The 19509-nt window shown below is 33.4% G+C and overlaps 1 protein-coding gene across 1 annotated transcript in view; it reads right to left on the bottom strand.

The window, feature by feature from the left end:
- Positions 1–19509, bottom strand: part of DNAI4 (dynein axonemal intermediate chain 4) — an 80848-nt gene that overhangs the window by 11032 nt on the left and 50307 nt on the right. Inside the window, exons 9-14 of the mRNA XM_045547798.1 lie at positions 12206–12414; positions 9593–9679; positions 8219–8370; positions 6263–6420; positions 5861–5982; positions 796–894 (exon numbers count right to left, since the gene is read on the bottom strand). Of these exons, the coding sequence (XP_045403754.1) occupies positions 796–894; positions 5861–5982; positions 6263–6420; positions 8219–8370; positions 9593–9679; positions 12206–12414 (827 nt within the window). The remainder of the gene's footprint in view (positions 1–795; positions 895–5860; positions 5983–6262; positions 6421–8218; positions 8371–9592; positions 9680–12205; positions 12415–19509) is intronic.

Raw genomic sequence — 19509 nt, 5'->3', positions numbered from 1 at the left:
CATGCCCATCTAATTTTTTAATTTTTTTGTAGAGATGGGGTATTGCTATGTTGACCAGGCTGGTATTGAACTCTTAGCCTCAAGCAATCTTCCCATCTTGGCCTCGAAAGTCTAGGATTACAGGTGTGAGCCACCACACCCAGCCATACTGTCCGTTATTGTGTGGGCATTACTGTAGCTGAGAGTAAGATGATAAATTGAATCTTCCCTAAATTATTCCATATAGAAACATAAAAATATAGTTGCTACAATATTCACTAAGTATTAATACATATTGTACATACTTACTTAAAAAAGATAAAACATTAAGAAAAAAAAAGGACTGAGGGAGAAAATGAAGAGAACATGAACGGTATAATCATAAAAAGATATAGACCACATAGTCCCATTACTTGGGAGGCGGAGGTGAGAGGATCCCTTGAGCCCAGGAGATCAAGGCCAGCATGGGCAACATAGCAAGACTTGTGTCTCTTAAAAAAAAAAAAAAAATAGAGAATAGGCATGAGCCTATTTTACTTTGGGATCAGCATGTTATAAGCAAAGTCTTTCAGAAACAAAAATTGTGACTTCCAAAACTTGCAAAAAGAAGTCAAGGATATCTACAAGCCAAATAAATTGCCCCACACTGGTTTCCACAGGAAAAAAGCACTTAATTCAAGTCGGTATTGTTAACTCTGAAGTTGTAAATTTATTACATGTTGAATATACCGTATATAATGATATTAATGATACAATTTTTTTCAGAAATACTACAAGATAAATTAAATTTTCTATACCTATTATAATTAAACTAACCTTATGCCCTCTGTAGGTATCTAGGTATTGTTCATTATATGAACAAGAACATTTGTGAATATGACCTTCTTCAGTGCCAGCCAAATAGATATTTGTGTCCTACAACACAAGAAATCAAAATGTATATTAGTAGGTGTGTTAAATAGAAGGTTAGACAATTTAGAATCTATTAAAATCAATTCAAAAACGCAAACAAGAAATACTATCTTGAATTTAGGTGTCTGATGTCTTTTTTTTTTCTGTCATGATTTTATAATAATGAAACTACCTGAAGACTACTATGCAAAAGAAAATATAGATTCGTCCTTTGCTAGAATAGAGGGTAGCATTTAATATCTAGTCTAGAAGTTATACAGAAATACTCTGGCTTAAAATGAGGAAGAAACTTTCTAACATTAGAGCTTCATGACAATGGAACTAACAGTCCAGGAAAATAGTAAGTAACAGTAAATAGTTAAGCTCTTTCATTAGAACAAGTAAAAGAGAAGACAAATATGCAATTTTATTTTATTTTATTTTTTAAACAAGGTCTCACTCTGTCACCCAGATTAGAGTGCAGTGGTACGATCATAGCTCACTGCAACCTCAAACTCCTGGGCTCAAGTGATCCTCCTGCCTCAGCTTCCAGACAAGCACCACTACATCTGGCAGTTTTAAATTGCATGATACAGCACAATTTCTACCAAAATGATATTACCAATTTACATTCACTGGCAGTATATAAAAATTCCCTTTGACTCACATTCTCTTCAACAGTTGGGTTACATCAGAAATCTTATATGTTGCCATTCTATTAGATGTAAAATTGTATCTCATGACTTTAAGTCCCATTTATATAAATATTAAAAAGGTTGAACACTTTATATTTATTGACCATCTGTGTTTCCTCTTCTGTTTTTGTCTCTTGACCATTTTACTAATAATCTGTCTTTTTCATATTCATTTGTGTAAGCTCTTTACATATTCTAGATTCTATTGCTTTGTCTATAACATATGTAGCAAATATCTTCTCCCAGTGTATGGCTTATCTTTTTACTTTCCTTATACTGTCTTTGATAAACAGAAGTTCTCATTTTTTGTTACATTTAGCATCTTTTGTGCTTTGTTTAAGAAATCTTTCCATATCTTGAGGTCATAGAGATATTTTCCTATATTTTCTTCTAAAAGGTTTTTGTGTATAATAGTGTAGAAATCTAATTCCTTTTTTAAAAAATGTGGATAATGATTACCCCAACACTGTTTATAAGTGGTCATCTTTCTCTAGGGATCTTCAAGGTCACTGTCAAAAGTTGGATTTCCCAGTAAACTCTGAAATTTCACGTAAGAGGTTTATTGGGAAATACACTCAGGAACAACCTCTTCGAGAGAAACAGGAATGGACAGATATTCAAGTTGAACTGTGAAGCAACTGAACCTGAGGGCTCAGTCTGATCTATAAGCAGCTCTGGAGAGAGGATGGCCCTTCAGAGTCCTGCCTTAAGGCAAGGAAGCCACGCATTTTATACATGCCCACTTTAATAAACCAGTCAAAAAAGATGAAGGATTCAAATCAGATCATATCAATAATCAAACTAAATGTAAATGGTCTTAGCATTACAATTAAAAGTCAGAGATTTTAAGATCGTATAAAAAAGCAAGATCCAACTATATGCTGCCAATAAAAAAACTACTTTAAATGTAAAGAAAAAGGATGAAAAATGATAAACCATGCTAACACTAGTGAAAAGAAAGCTACAGTGTCTACATTAATATGAAACTAAGTAGATTTCAGAGTAAAGAATATTACCAGTTATGAATAAGGCCATCTCATAATGATAAGGGAGTTGATTAATCAAAAGGACATAATTCCAAACATGTATGTATGTACCTAATAACAAAGCATCAAGATACACAAAGCAAAAAATAGACCTGCAAGGAAAAATACGCAAATCCCTGATTATATCTGGGGACTTCAATACATTTCTCTCAATAATTTTTGGAAAAAGTAGGCAGAAAATCAGCAAAGATATAGTAAACTACAACAACACTATGAACTAACTTAACCTGATTGACATTTATAGAACACTCCACCCAACAACAGCAGAATATACATTTTTCTTAGGTGCACAGGGAATATTTAGTAATATAGACCATATTCCGGGCTTTATAACAAATCTTAATAAATTCAAAAGGATTCAGCTTATAAAAAGTATGTTCTCTGATCATGGTGGGATTAAATTAGAAATCAGTAACAGAAAGATCTTTGGAAAATCTCCAAATATTTGGAAACTAAATAACATACTTCTAAATAACATATCTATCAAACAAGACATCAAAGAAGAAATTGGAAAGTATTTTGAACAGAATGAAAATGAAAATATAACATATCAGAATTTTGGGGCTGTTGATAAAGCAGTACTTAGATGGAATGTTATAGCACAAATACCTATATTAAAAAAAAACAAAAGCTGCAAATCAATGGCCTTAGCTACCATCTTAAGAAACTAGAAAAATAAAAGCAAATTAAAATCAAATAAACAGAAGAAAGGAAATCATAAAGATCAAAGTGGAAATCGATGATATAGAAAACAAAAAAACAATAGTGAAAATCAAATCAAAACCTATTTCTTTGAGATCTATAAAATTGATAAACTTCTAGCCAGACTAATCAGGAAAGACATTAATACATAGTCTACACTTAATTTAAAGGATAATAAGGGAATATTATTTTGCCAATAAATTCAACAACTTAAACAAAATAGACAAATTCCTTAAAAGATACAAATTGTTAAAGCTTACTCAAGAAGAAATAGGTAGCCATAATAACCCTACATATATTAAAAATTTGAATTTGTAGTTAAAAGTTAAAAATCTTCCCACAAAGAAAACTCCAGGCCTGGATGGTTAATTCTATCAAATATGTAACGAAGAAATAATACCAATTTTATGCAAATTCTTTAAAAATATTCCTTGGGGCCAGCATTACCCTGATGTCAAAATGAGAAGACAACACAAGAAAACTACAGATCAATATCCTTTACCAAGATGCAAAAATTCTAAACAAAATTTTAGAATATCAAATTCAAATTCAAAGTATGTTAAAAAGGTACTAAATAATAACCAAGTGGAGTTTATTCCAGGAATAAACATTCAAAAAAATTAATCAGTGTAATTCATCATATTAACAAACTTAAAAAGAAAAACTATATGATCATCTTGATAGATACAGAAAAATCATTTGACAAAATCCAACATCCATTCCTGATAAAAACACTCAACCAACTAGGAATGTAATGCAACTTCCTCAACCTAATTAACTGCATCTACAAAAAACTTTCAGCTGGCACCATTCCTAATAGTGAAAGATTGAATGCTTTTATCCTAAGATCAGGAACAATATAGGAATATCTGCTTGCATCATTGTACTGGAGGTTCTAACCAGTGCAGTCACGCAAGAAAAAGAAATAAGAGGCAACAAGATTAGAAAGGAAAAAGTAAAATTGCCTTTATTTACAGAGCACATGATATCTCTAATATAGTTTGGATACTTAGCCCCTCCAGACCTCATGGTGAAATTTGATCCCCAGTGTAGTATGTGGGGGCTTATGAGAGGTGTTTGGGTCATGGGAGCAGATCTCTCATGAATGAATGGCTTGGTGCCCTCCCACCAGAATGAGTTCTTGCTTTATTAGGTCATGCCGGAGCTGGTTGTTTAAAAGAGCCTGGCACCACCCCTTCTCTCTTGTGCCTTCTCTTGCCATGTGACACACCTGCTCCCCCTTCATCTTCCACATTGATTCGAAGTTCCTTGAAGCTTTCACCAGAAGTAGATGCTGGTGCCATGCTTCTTGTACAGTCTGCAGAACTGTGAATCAAATAAACCTCTTTTCTTTATAAATTACCCAGCCTCAGGTATTCCTTTATAGCAATGCAAAACAGACTAACACAATCTCGAATTCCTTGTGTCAAGAACATTTCTAGGACACCAGACTAGGTTTTCTCAACTTGGCACTATTGACAGTTTGGACAAGATTATTCTTTGTTGGGAACTGTGGAGTAGCAAGATTGTGTTGGCTGTCTGTACATTATAAGACACTGCCAAACATTCTCTGGTGAGAAAATCCACCCCTCCCCGCCCACATTGAGAACTACTTTTCTAGAGTCAAAGTGAAGGTGGATTATAGGAATTTGAGAATGAAGGCAGTTAGAAGATGGCTAAAGTAATAAAATAAAGGCCTGAATTACATTAGCAATAGTAGGCTTGGACTACAAGGAAAGGGATGATAAGATTTAAGTATCATTTGGATAACAGGGTAGAATACAGAAGGAGCTCATTTTGGTTTGCACACTGAGGTAAATGTGGTGTCACTAAAGAGATGATCATATTACATGTAACAGAAAACATGGGATATGTTTTCTTAAAAATCTGTCATACTGGCTGAATTTTCTGATTACAAGGTACTTCTAAATAAAATGAATTAGAAAAAGCAGAACTTCATTAACTGTGCTCAGATTTAATTCTGGTCTTGATAAACATGAACTTAGGAAATCCCAAATTCTGAAAGTCATCACTCACATTGAAACGTAGAGGACTGTATATAGAGGATTAGGTTTCTGTTAAGTATAATAGAGCAGCAGAGTGGCCCAGAGGGGTAAGGAGAGGCAAATTTAATTTTTCAAGTTAAGCATGAAAGTGTAGAAAGTCCTTCCCTAGTTCCTCAGAAATATATACCTTTTGTCTATCTGGAAAAGCAAATAAAGGTCATATGAAAGCCAACCGGAATGTTCTATTCTACCTTAGGTTGGCAGCTACAGCTATGTTTATTTTTTCACAGGGTTCTGCAACCGTCACCAAAAAAAGAAACTCCATAGTCATTAGTAGACATTCCCATTTCTCCTCCCTACTCATCTATTCTCTTTCTACCATCCCCCAGCCCCTGGCAATCACTTATCTACTTTCTGTCTCTCTGTATTAGGCACAATATTCATTAACATGCTAATATTTTGTCTTATTTTATATCTTAATATACTTCAATTTTTGAAAATTGTTACATGCAATAGTAAACAATGGATTGAAATAATTTACCTTGGGATGAAAAGCAAAACACATTCCAGGAGCCTGTCGAGATATCAAAGCTTCACCTTTCTTTTCCTTTTCTCCTCCTTTTTTGTTGGTGCCAGAAGTAGTTCGCTTTAATCGCATCAAATCTTTATAGAAAAAAAACACATAACTTGTTATTTACCACAGAAAAAGCACTACAAATATCATGTGTATCTCTTCTGCAAACAATATTCCATTTCTGCCATCTTTGGCATATGATTAGGTTAAAATTAGAAAATACTAGAACTAGGTGCTTAGAAAAACAATGACCACACCTATTTTTTTTTATTGGCCAGCTCAAAATTTGTCACCTTTCACACATAGTTCACTAGGAATTTTTAAATCAGCACATAATAAGAGGAAGACAATTTGATATTCTTTATTTACCATGACAGTCCAGTCCTTTCCGTATAACCCATTTGGAGATTCTTCCATCTGCTGATATAGAAACTAGTATTTCTCTTTTGTCATCGCCTGTTGTTCCTCGATCTTGTTCTATCCACTGTAGTTGCCATACAGGTCCCAAATGTTTTTGAGGTGATTCACTGAAACAGGGAAAAATACTAAATACAGAATCATCATCATAAGTTTTTAAAAGCCTTGGAGTATAAATGATAAGTACAGATCCCTAGACAATCATGACTTACTTAAATAATAATGCTTTTATTGTTCAAAACTGGGTTTTTATTTTAAATATTTTGAAATATAGGAAAGACAATCACTTTACCACCTAACATTCACTGCTGTTTTTCTCATTTCCTATAAAAGGGAAATTTTACTGGCCTTTAATTATATAAGCTATCATAATAGGAACACAAAAGCGAATATTTTCTTTTCTTTTCAGAATCTACTTTTCTTATTCTATTCATTCTCTCTTAGTGTAGATGTGCAAATTTTGACTTTTACTTTATTTTAGATACATTGAATATAAGTATCTTCATCTTTTTAAAGACTTTTTTTTTCATGGCTTAAATCAATTAGTCATTTAAGTCTTATTCAGGTAAATAATTCTTCTATATTTCCAGATTGCCCAATGGATTGATTCTATGATAGAGATCTAAATTTTTTTCTGAAAAATGAAAATCACTTATCAGATTACTGACTTTTTTCCTATCAGATTAATGGAGTGTTCTGTTCCTAGTACTGATTTCCTTGATTTTTTACAAATTTTTATACAAACCCTCCAGTGCAATAGTTCTGAACATTTTAAAAAACATAGATGTCTTTGATTATTTGGTAAAAATTCTAGACCCTCTTTCCAGAAACAAGACAAAGGCCCATGCTTATAAAACTGCAAATAATTCCAAAGCTAAGTTTAAGAACCCCTGTTTTAATGACTGTTTCCTGTTCTAGCTAAGTTATTCAAACACTGATACAAATATATCACTTCATTTTAGCCCTGCTGGTCTCTTGTTCAGTACAAAAACCTAATATACTTGAATATCTTTCATCTTTAACTTTTTGTTTTTCTCAGTATAACTCATTCATTCATTCATTCATTCATTATTAAGCAAACATTTACTGTACTCCTGTTACATGCCAATATTGTGTTACAAACTGAGGAACAAAGGTAAGTAAGACTCAATCCTTGCTTTAAAGAAGCTTATACTCTCCTCAGGAAGATATAGATATAATTGATATAGTGTGATGAGTGTTCTGTTAAAGGTGTGTATAGGATGCACAAAAGAAACAAATGGGAAGGTTTTCTGGAGAAAGTTATACCAAAGTAATAGTTTAAGATAAGCATGAGCTGTTTTTTCTTTTTTTTTTTTTTTAAAGAAAAGCCAAAAGAAGTTTATTGGTGAAGTGGGCAGAGAAGATGAAGGAGATACTATGACAGCATTCCAGCAGCAGAGAATATAAGGAATTATTAAATGTTTCAAAAATGATGGTATCATTCTCGGCCAGGCACGGTGGCTCACGCCTATAATCCTAGCACTCTGGGAGGCCGAGGCGGGTGGATCGCTCGAGGTCAGGAGTTCGAGACCAGCCTGAGCGAGACCCCGTCTCTACTAAAAATAGAAATAAATTATCTGGACAACTAAACACATGTATAGAAAAAATTGGCCGGGCATAGTGGCGCATGCCTGTAGTCCCAGCTACTTGGGAGGCTGAGGCAGTAGGATCACTTAAGCCCAGGAGGGTTGCTGTGAGCTAGGCTGACGCCATGGCACTCACTCTAGCCCGGGCAACAAAGTGAGACTCTGTCTCAAAAAAAAAAAAAAAAAATGATGGTGTCATTCTCAATAACAACATAACTAGTCACTCAAAACTAAATAATATTCAAATAAATGTTCCTGAAAAAGTAAGTATTGTATAGTTATCTAATTCTTGGGTTCTCACCTACTATCCAAAACCGGAACGCTACTGTTGTTCTGTACATTATAAATGGCAATTGTGCCATCGTGGTAGCCAACTGCTAAAAGGTTAGGTGCTCCAATTGAAAAATCCACAGCAGTAACTCCAAATGGACTCTGATAAATACGTTCTGGCCACTAAATAAAAAAAACAATTATGTTAAATTCTCATCTTGTTTTGCAGACCACAGTAGGGCAGGATATGATGGTGGCTGAGACTAGTCTGGTGGCAGTGGGTATGTGAGAAGAGTTAGTACACATTCAGTTACTCCTATTTTCCTAATGTTCATATAGATTAGAATAAAACTTTAATTAGTCATTTCCTTTACTATGAATTCTCAGCATTGTCTAGCTTTAAAAAATACAGCATGGGCTTCTATAATAATTACCATATTTTGATGATCTTTCAGCAGGTTTAGTATGATCATCACATACCTACTTTCTTTTGGAAAGAAAAAACAGACAGCAAACAAATCATCTAGCATATATTCTGTCTTCCAGTATTTGTTTCAGATGCTTGTATTATCTAATCATTTCTAAACAATGAACAGAAAAAGCTCCAAAACTCTCTAAGGTACTCTGTTCTATAGCCCATCAAGAGTTTTTATGTTTTGTTTTTTAAATTTTGTTCTGTTTTTAATGTCTAATCTAAATCTTTTCCTGTTTCAAACCACTTACATGAAAAGAAGACAAGCTACTGATGATGAATCCTGTGTCAATCCTTCCATATTTAAAATTGCTTCTTCCTTTCTTTTATGCTATTGAACCTACTTCCTGACATCCTGGGGCTATTTATAAAAATTTTAATCATTTTTATATGCTTTTCTGACCCTTCTCTAAGTTTTTCACGTCACATTTCATTGTGAATTAAAACTAAATGTAAAACTTTAAAGATTGACTAGGACCTTCCAACCAAAAAAAAAAAAAAACACTGTGATTCTTATTCATTCTCTTTGAAAATTTCATGGATAGTAAGAGGGTCATATTAATCTATTCTGTATCTATTGAGGATAGAAGAGATCAGGTGGTAAGAAGCTAGTCATATGTTAAGAAATAACCAAGTATTTTAAAAAACATGTTATTTTCAAAGAATTGCCATTTGCAGATTCATTCTTCTTTATAATTATCTATGATAATCAACAATGGTTCAACTACACCATCAAATCTAACAGCATATAAGAGATGCTCAATAAATATTTATTGAGTGGCTTCATAAATGAATTCTCTTTATCCTATGCCAACAAGAAGAAATTTTAATTGTTATGAAATTTGTTTAATTATTATATACAATTATATATTTTATGAGAACTTGTATCAACAGCTACTAAATCAAAATGTTTCATATTTCTGTTTGGGTTACCATGGGATTCTTTATTGACCAGCAGCAAGCCAATCCTTTTTTTTGCTCTTTAAATCCAAAGTGCCCATAGCCAACAGCCAAAAGGTCCTGAAAACCAGAAAAATACATTTAAAATGAGAGAAGATGGCATAAAAATATTGGCAAATGTATAAAGATATATATTAATGAACTATGTTAAAAATGGCATTAAGACATTTCAGTTGAGAGGGGAAAATATCAATAGACCATCTCTTTTTACCCTACACCTCCATTTTCCTAAGCAAGTAAAATTAATCAGTATAATGCTTCTCATTTTCAGACTGAAGAATAAATACCTAAAAAGAACCAATTACTAAGAAGTTCTTTTACATATGAGGTAATTTTCCAAGACTGTATTAACAATATTATATTATCTTATGGGCTTTTGAAGATGACCTAATTATTTCAAATGTAAAATAAAAAACACTTAAGTTAAAGGCAGGTGCTATGGACTGAATTGTGTTCCTACCCTCAATTCATAGGTTGAAATCCTAACTCCTAATATGATTGTATTTGGAGATAGGGCTTTTAGGACGTAATTCAGGTTAAATGAGGGCTTAAGGGTGGGGGGGGTCCTAATCAAATAGGATTAGTGGCTTTATAAGAAGAGAAAGAGACACCAGAGCTCTCTCTCTGCCATGTAAGGACACAGCAAGAAGGCAATCATCTACAAGCCAGGAAGAGAGCTCTCACCAGGAATGTAATCAGTCAACACCTTGATCTTGGTCTCCTCAGCCTCCAGATCCATGAGAAATAAATTGCTATTGTCTAAGCCACCCAGTCTATGATATTTTGCTATGGCAGCCCAAGCTGACTAATACAGCAGGTCATTTCAAGAGACGCATATATTAAATACATATAGACAAAGTTTAATGACTAACCAAACCAAAAAAATACTTTTATTTTTAAAATATTATATTTTACTGTCAACACCTATATTCTGGCCAACATCAACTCTCCACAATTTCCTTTGTCTTAAAAACAATCTTCACCACCACACTTTTCACCCTGACATTGATAATCCCTACTCATCTCTTCTAGACTGCATAGGCATTACTTTCTCTAAGAAATGTTCAAGAGCTTCTCTTATGTATTCCCATAGCATTATTTATTTTCCTTATCATAGCACATTGAAAATTATTGTATGGGTAGGGTCTATGTATGACTTAATTACTACTGTATCTCTAGAGCCTTAACAGTGCACTAGGCACAGGGTGAATGTTCAATAAATATTTGTAGAATGAATTAATAAATATTATGGATGCCATCTGTAATATATTTGTATTTAATTTCATTCAAAATGACTCAATTTAATCTCAATAGTAATGTATGAATTTTAAAAATGCTAGTATATTCTGTTTCTAAAAATGTTTCATGTATCTTTATTATAGACTATTCTTGTTTATTAAATCCCACTTATCAACAAGATATTCCCAAATATGGTTTTATAAAGACAAATTCATACTAAAAGCACTTTATTTTGTTAAAAAATAATACACATAATTAAAATAAGGTGTTATTTAGGTTTCTAAAAAATTATTACAGACTTTCTGTTTTTTAATAACCATGGAAACTGTTATGTTTGCACATAGCACCTTGTAAGATGTGGCAATAAAATAATAAGGCTAATTCTTAAACATACATAAAACAATATAATTTAAACAGATTAGTTCGGATTACCTTAAAAATATACTAACTATTTATTCCAACAATACTGCCATTACTCAAAAGATTTTTTGAATCACTTACTGGAATATGCTTTTAGAACCAATTTATAAATGCCAGGAGAAAATCAGTCTTGTTATTCTATAATTTTCTCTTTTTTACAAGCAAATGTACCATTCTCCAGCTTGATGACTCATCTTATTTGCCTCAAGATAACTTTTGGCAGTACAGTACTTAAGAGCAAGAACACTGGAGCCAGATGTCTGTGTTTAAATTCTGTCTGTTTCTCACTTACTAGTTGTGTGACTTTGGGCAAGTTATTTATTCTTTTTAGTCTTCAGGTTTCCTCTCAACATAATCATTACAATAATAATACCTAACTCATAGGGTTGTTATATTTGTACAGGTAAAACAACAGTGCCTGGTAATACTAAGTGCTGTTTAAGCAGTTGCTAATATTAGTGGTATTAGCATTTTAAGGAATCTCAAAATTATTTTTTGCATTGCAGGGTCACTGGATTACATATATATTTCCAAATATGACTACACGGAGGAGAATACAAATTTGGATACATGAGTTTTGGTATACGTTAAAATAAATCAACCATATACTATCATCTAGTTCACTTTTCAATATCTGACATGAATTCAGAGAATGCCATATCTCAAGTAGATCTCCTAAAATAAAAATGGTAATGTTTTACATATTAAATGTTAAATATATTAAAGGAGAAAAACATTATTTTGTAACTATTTGAATTTTCCCTTTTTTGAAAATGAACTTGTTTTGGGGGCATTCTAAAACTAGGGTTTATGGTCAATTTAAATTCCTTGTCCCATATCAGCGGAAAAAATTTTTTTTCATTATTTCAACTTGACAGTTGCCCTTAAGTGCTAGAGACATAATTGTAAAAATGTTTGATAACTTACTGGATTTGCTTTATTCCAGGCAAGGCTGCTCACATTAAGGCCTTTGGTTAAGTCACAGGAAAAAGACCAAAGTCGTTCCAGATTTGCTGGTATTGTTGATTTTTCTGCATCTATTTCTATTTCTTCTTTCTCCTCCTTCTTAGCTTCTTCCTCTACCTCTTCATGTTTTTCACTTTCTAAAAAGTCTTCAGGCTTTTCAGGTTCATGTTCTAAATTAAATTAAATTAAATTAAATTAAAAGATCATTCTGCCAGGCACGGTGGTTCATGCCTGTAATCCCAGCACTTTGGGAGGCTGAGGTGGGAGGACTGCTTGAGGCCAGGAGTTCAAGACCAGCCTGGACAGCATAGCAAGACCCCATCTTTACAAAAACATTAATAAATAAATTAGCCAGACATGGTGGTGTGCACCTATAGTCCCAGATACTTGGGAGGTGGAGGTGGGAGAATTGCTTGAGCCCAGGAGTTCAAGGCTGTAGTGAGCTATGATCGTGCCACTGTACTTCAGGCCTGGGTGACAGAGTGAGACCCTGTCTGAAAAAAAAGAAATCATTGTCCTCTACATCTATAGAGGCCTGCCAAAGGCTGGAAACAGTACCTCTATCTACCACTGATATTTTAAGCACCATTAAATCTGCTGTGTCATATGGCCCAAATGACAGGGCACCTTGAATGGCAGCCTGGACCTGTTACAGTCTTCTGTTGTTCTGGGCCCCACTCAAATCTAGTAGCTTTTCTGGTCACTCAGTAAATGGGCCAATGTAGCATATCCAAATAACAAATACGTTGTCTCCACAATGTAAAGAGATCCCATTAGGCATTTGGCTTCTCTTTTGGTTATAAAAGGTGCTAGGAGCAACAACTTATCCCTTACCTAAGAAGGTATATCTCAACATGTCCCACACCACCTAGAAATTTCACAGGGGTATTATGGAAGTCCCCCGTGAAACTTTGTCAGATTTACTTCTTACCCTCTGAGAGGCAACTGTCTTGCTAATAACTCTACTTAATGTTTACTAAGTCCAATTAGCATAATATCATCAATGGCATGGGTCAGTGTGGTGTCTTGTTGAAGGGAAAGTTTCCTGTAGCCTAAATTTTGACAGAGGGCTGAAGAATTGATATACCCCTGAGGTAGGACAGTGAAGGTATACTGATGGCCTGGCCAGCTGAAAACAAATGGCTTCCAGTGGTTTTTTACAAAAAGATGTTAAAAAAAAAAAAAGCGCTTGCCTTCTCAATAGCTACATACGATGTACAAGGGAGATATCTTAATTTGCTTAATGAAATCTCATCTGCAACAGCAGTTAAAATTGGAGCCACAACCTAGTTACATTTATAATAATCCACTGTCATTCTCCGTTTTCTACACAAGCCATATGAGTGAGTGGAGTGGGAAATGTGGTGGGAATCAACATCTCTGCATATTTCAAGTCCTTGACCGTGGCATTCATCTCTGAAATTCCTCCAGAAATGTGCTGTTGCTTCTGTTTTACTATCATTATTACCTGAAGTCCATGGTTAACATTAGAGCTCACTCTTGGTGTTGTATATTCTATGGGTTTTGACAAATGTATAAGGACAGCTATCCACCATTGTAGTATCATACTGAATCATTTCATTGCCCTAAAAATCTTCTATGGTCTACCTGTTCATCCTTCCATGCCTCCTCACCCCTGGAAACCACTGATCTTTTTACTGTCTCCATAGTTTTGTCTTTTCCAAAATGTCATATAGTTGGAATCATACAGGATGTCCCCTTTTCAGATTGGCCTTGTTCACTTAATAATATGCATGTAAGTTTCCTCCATAACTGTTCATGCCTTGCTATAATAACTTGGTGCTGAATAATATTCCATTGTCTGGTTGTATCATAGTTTATTTATTCATTTACCTAATGAAGGACATCTTGGTTGCTTCCAAGTTTTGGCAATTATGAATAAAGCTGCTATAAACATCTGTGTGCAGGTTTTTGTGTGGACACAAGTTTTCAGCTCAATTGGATAAATATCAGGAGTGAGTGCTAAATTATATGGTAAGAGTATGTTTAGATTTATAAAAAACTGCCCAACCATCTTCCAAAATGGATATACCATTGAGCATTCTCACCAGCATGAATGGGAGTTCTTGTTTCTCCACATCTTCACCAGCATTTGGTATTATCGGTGTTTTGGATATGGCCATTTTAGTGTGTAGTGGTATCTTTTCGTTGTTTTAGTTTGCAATTTCCTAATGACATGAGATGTTGAATATCTTTTTATATGCTGCTTTGCCATCTGTATTTCTTTTTTGGTAAAGCATCTCTTCAGGTCTTTTACTCATTTGTTAATCATGTTGTTTGTTTTCTTATTGTTGGGTTTTAAGAGGTCTTCGTATATTTTGGATAACAGTTATTTATCAGATGTGTCTTTCGCAAATATTTTCTCCAGTATGTGACTTGTCTTCTTATTCTCTTGACAGTGTCTTTTGCAGAGCAGAAGTTTTTAATTTTAATGAAGTCCAACTTATCAATTATTTTTCTCAATGGATCATGCCTTTGGTGTTATATTTAAAAGGTCATTGCAATACCTGAGGTCATCTAATGTTTCTCCTATGTTATCTTCTAGGAATTTTATAGTTTTTCATTTTACATTTAGGTTTATGATCCATTTGAGTTAATTTTTGTTAGGGGTGTAAGGTCTGTGTTTAGATTCATTTTTTAGCACCATTTGTTGAAAATGTTTGCTTTTGTCAAAGATCAGTTGACTATATTTAGATGGGTCTATTTCTGGGCTCTCTATTCTATTTTGTTCTATATTTTTGTCTATTCTCTTGCTAATATTATATGTCTTGACTACATTGCTTTATGGTAAGTCTTGAAGTCAGGTAGTGTCAGTTCTCTGACTTTGTTCTTCTCCTTGATATTGTTTTGAGTAATCCGGGCATGATAGCTTTTTAAAAGCCCTTGTCTTCTTTTTCCACCATTTTAGTCATCTTTTCATCTATTTCTATTGACTGATTTTTCTTGTAGTTATGGGTCACATTTTCCTGCTTCTTCACATTACTAGTAATTTTAGGGGGAGGATATTGGATATTGTAAATGTTACAACATCGAATGCCTGAATTGTGTTTTCTTCCTTTAAAAAGTGTTGAAGTTTCTTTTAGCAAGCAATTAATTTACTTTTGGATTAGCTTGATATGTTTAAGGCTATTTCTAAAAGGTTGCTGGGAGGTAGAGACCAGCCTTTACTCTAGGGCTAGTCTAGCCATACTGTTAAGGTATCTGCCCATCTGAATATCTGCTAAACACCTCAGGCATGCAACAAGGTCTCTCTCTCTCTGGCTAGTCAGAACTCAAATGTCTTCTAGTCTTGCATGAACTCTGAAACTTGTTCATCTTAGGGCTCCCTGGTAGTTGGTTTTTGTTTGACTTTGTGGAGTTTTATCCAAACATGCACAACTTAGGCTGTAGTCAAAGACTCAATGGTAGATTTATGCAGATTTTTCCTGTGCATAGCTCTTCCTATCTGATTCCCTGTCCACCATTTCCAGCCACCTTGCCTTCCCTGCACTCGTATCTATGTCTCATCAAAGCAGCAAAACCACTATACTCTGCTATAGTTCCCATGTGTGCCCTGTGGTCTCATAACTACCTATATCCTAACTAAAAGTAGAAGCCCTATTTCCTCTTTTCTAAATGATCAGTGATGGGTTTCAAATTGCTATGGTAGGCTTCTAGTCATTATGGATTAATTGTATTTGACTTGCTCTCCTACCATAAACAAACAAAAAAACTGAATTAGATATCAAGTAACTGTTTTCAGGCATTGAAAAATAGACAATGCAGGACTATGAATTACATGGTCAACCTCACTTTCAGGCTGGGGACAATTTCCTGATCACAGTGCTGGGAAGTGTAGTCTAAGCAAAACAATCATCTAGCTGAGTTGAGGAGACAGAGATCAGAGTTCAAAAAGGCTGAGATTTTTAGGCTGTGTAAAAAAAAAAAATCAAGACCCAACTATACATTGTTTACAAGTGACACATTTTAAACATAAAAACAAAAACATGTTAAAAAGTAGGAAAAATATATACCATGTAAATACTAAAAGATTAGAAAGCTGGTGTGGCTATATTAATATTACACAAATTAAACTTCAAGACAGAGAGTATTACCAGAGATAAATATGGGCATTTCATAATGATAAAATGGTAAAGAATGATAAAAAGATAGTATATTAGTGAGGTTCTTCCAGAGACAATGAACCAATAGGATGTACATATATATAGAGAGAGATATGAGAGGGGATTTATTAGAGAAATTGGCTCATGCAATTATGGAAGCTGAGAAGTTTCACAATATGCTCTCTGTAAGCTGGAGAACCAGGTAAGCCAGTATCATGGCTCAGACCAAATCCAAAAGCCTCAGAACCAGGGAAGCTGATGGTATAACTCTCACTCCAAGGCTAAAGGCCTAAAAACTTGGGGGACCACTGGTGCAAATCCCAGAGTCCAAAGACCAGACAGCCTAGAGTTCTGATGTCCCAGGGCAGAAGAGGGTGTCCCAACTCCAGAAGGGAGAGAGTGAAGTTGCCTTTCCTCTGCCTTTTTGTTCTGTCTGAGCCTCCAGGTGATTGGATAGCAGATCTTCTTTACTCAGTCCACTGATTCAAATGTCAATCTCTTTCAGAAACACCCTTGCAGAAATAATGCTTATCACCTATCTGGGTACCCCTTAATCCAGTCAAGTTGGCATACAAAATTAATTATCACAGATAGCATCCAGAAGATACAACAATTTTAAATTTGAATGTACATGATAACAAAGCTCTCAACTATATGGAGCAAAATTGATAAAACTAAAGGAAAGTATAGATAAATCCATAATCATAATTGGAGACTTTAACACTAATGTCTTATTAATTGATAGAAAAGGTCAATAAAAACTCAAGATAATAGACTTAAAAAACACTATCAACCGATTTGATATACTTAAAATTTAAAGAATACCATACCAAATAACAATAGAATATATATTCTTCTTTTGTGAGACATTCACCATATTCTGGGCTATAAAACAAGTCTTGATAGATTTCAAAGGGTAGAAATCATACAGAATATGTTCTCTGACCACCACAACAGTGCTAAATTAGAATTCATTAAAAGGATATGGCAAAAAATTATTAAAAATTTGAAAATTAAAAATATACTTCTAACTAACTTATGGGTCAAAAAAAAAACCTCCAAGGGAAATAAAAAATTATTTTAAACTGAATAATAATAAAAACACAACATATCAAAATTTATGGGTTGCAGCTAATGTAGTACTTACAGGGAAATCTGTAGGATTAAATGCCTATAATAGACAAGAAAAAAATGTGAAATCAATGATTCAGCCTTCCATCTTAACAAACTAGAAGAGTAAATACAAATTAGAAGAAAAAAATAAAAGTTAAAATAGACATAATTGAAAAATTTTTTTAAAACAGAGAAGAAAATAGGAAAGTCAAGAAGGCTAGATGATGGTTCTTGAAAGAATTAATAAATACTCAAGTAAACTAATAAAAAAATAAGAGAAAAGTCACAAATAACCAAAACTGGGAATGAAGTAAGAGATAGCACTATAAATCCCACAGATATTGAGAAATATAATTTAAGAAGAGAATATTATGAACAACTTTATACAAATAAATTCAACAATAGACAAAAAGTATAAATTCCTTAGAAATTACCAAAACTGACACAGGTAGAAATAGAATATTGGAATAACCCTGTGTCTATCAAATAAATTAAATTTGTAATTAAAAAACTTCCTGCAAAGAAAATGCAGCACAGATGGTTCCACCGGTAAATTTTATCAAACATTTAAAAAAGTAATTATACAAATATTACACAAATTTGTTTGGAAAATAGAGAATAAGGTAATACTTCAAACTCATTTTATAAAGTCATCATAACACTTATAAAAAAATCCATCAGGGACTTTGAAATAAAATACCATTACAGAAATATATGCTGCATAAACACAGTAGCAAAAATTCTGAACAAAGTATTAGAAAATTGATTCCATCAATGTATAAAAAGGATAATACATCATAATCAAGTGAGGTTTAACTCCAGGAATTAAGTTTGTTTTTTAACATTTGAAAATCAGATTAAAGGCAAAAAATTATATGTAGAAGACAGTTTGGACAAAATTCTACAATGATTTATCTTAAAATCTGCCTCGCAAACTAAAAAGAGAAGAAAACTTCTTCAAACCAATAAAAATTTTCTATAAAAACTAGCTAACATCATATTTAATAATGAAATATTGACTATTTTCTCCCTAGGTTCAGGAATAAGACAAGAATATCTGTTCTTCCCATGCATATTCAACATTGTACTGGGGATCCTAGCCAGTAGTGCAATAAGCAAGAAAAAAGGCAAAAATATTTGAGAGAAATAAAAATCATATTTTCAGATAATAGTATTATAAATATATACAGTCATACACTATATAAGCGCATTTTGATCAACAATGAACTGTATATATGAGAGTGGTCTCTTAATATTATATTATAATGGAGCTGAAAAATTCCAAAAACATGGTAGCACAACACATTACTTACGGTGTGTGTGGTGATGCTGGCATAAACAAACATACTGCACTGCCAGTTGTATAAAAGTACTATATAGCATAATACAATTAGGTACAGTACATAATACTTGATAATAAATTATTAGTTACTGTTTTATATATTTACTCTGCTATACTTTTTATAGTTATTTTATAGTGTATTACTTCTACCTTTTAAAAAAAAGTTAACTATAAAACAGTCTCAGGCAAGTCCTTCAGGAGGTATTCCAGAAGAAAGCGTTGTTATCATAGGAGATGACAGCTCCATGCACGTTACTGCCCCTGAAAACCCTCCAATGGGACAAGGGTGGAAGTGGAAGACAGTGATATTGATCCAGACCCTGTGTAGGCCTAGGCTAATATGTGTGTTTTTGACTTAGTTTTTAAGAAAAACACTTAAAAAGTAAAAAAAAAAAAAAAAAAAAAGATTAAGATAGACAAAAGATTACAGAACAAAGATACAAAGAAAGAAATATTTGTATATAGCTGTACAACATATTCGTTTTAAGCTAAGTGTTACTACAAAAGAGTCAAAAGTTAAAAAAGATTACAAAATTTACCAAGTCAAAAACTTACAGTAAGCCAAGATTAATTTATAATAAAGAAAAATGTTTTAATAAATTTAGTGTAGCCTAAGTATACAGTGTTTATAGTCTACAGTAATGTACAATAATATCCTAGGCCTTCAGTCATTCGCCACTCACTCA

Source organism: Lemur catta, chromosome 3 (assembly GCF_020740605.2).
Source record: "Lemur catta isolate mLemCat1 chromosome 3, mLemCat1.pri, whole genome shotgun sequence".
Lineage (NCBI taxonomy): Eukaryota > Metazoa > Chordata > Mammalia > Primates > Lemuridae > Lemur > Lemur catta.
The sequence above is the reverse complement of the archived record's forward strand: the minus strand, read 5'-3'. Positions and strand labels throughout refer to the sequence as shown.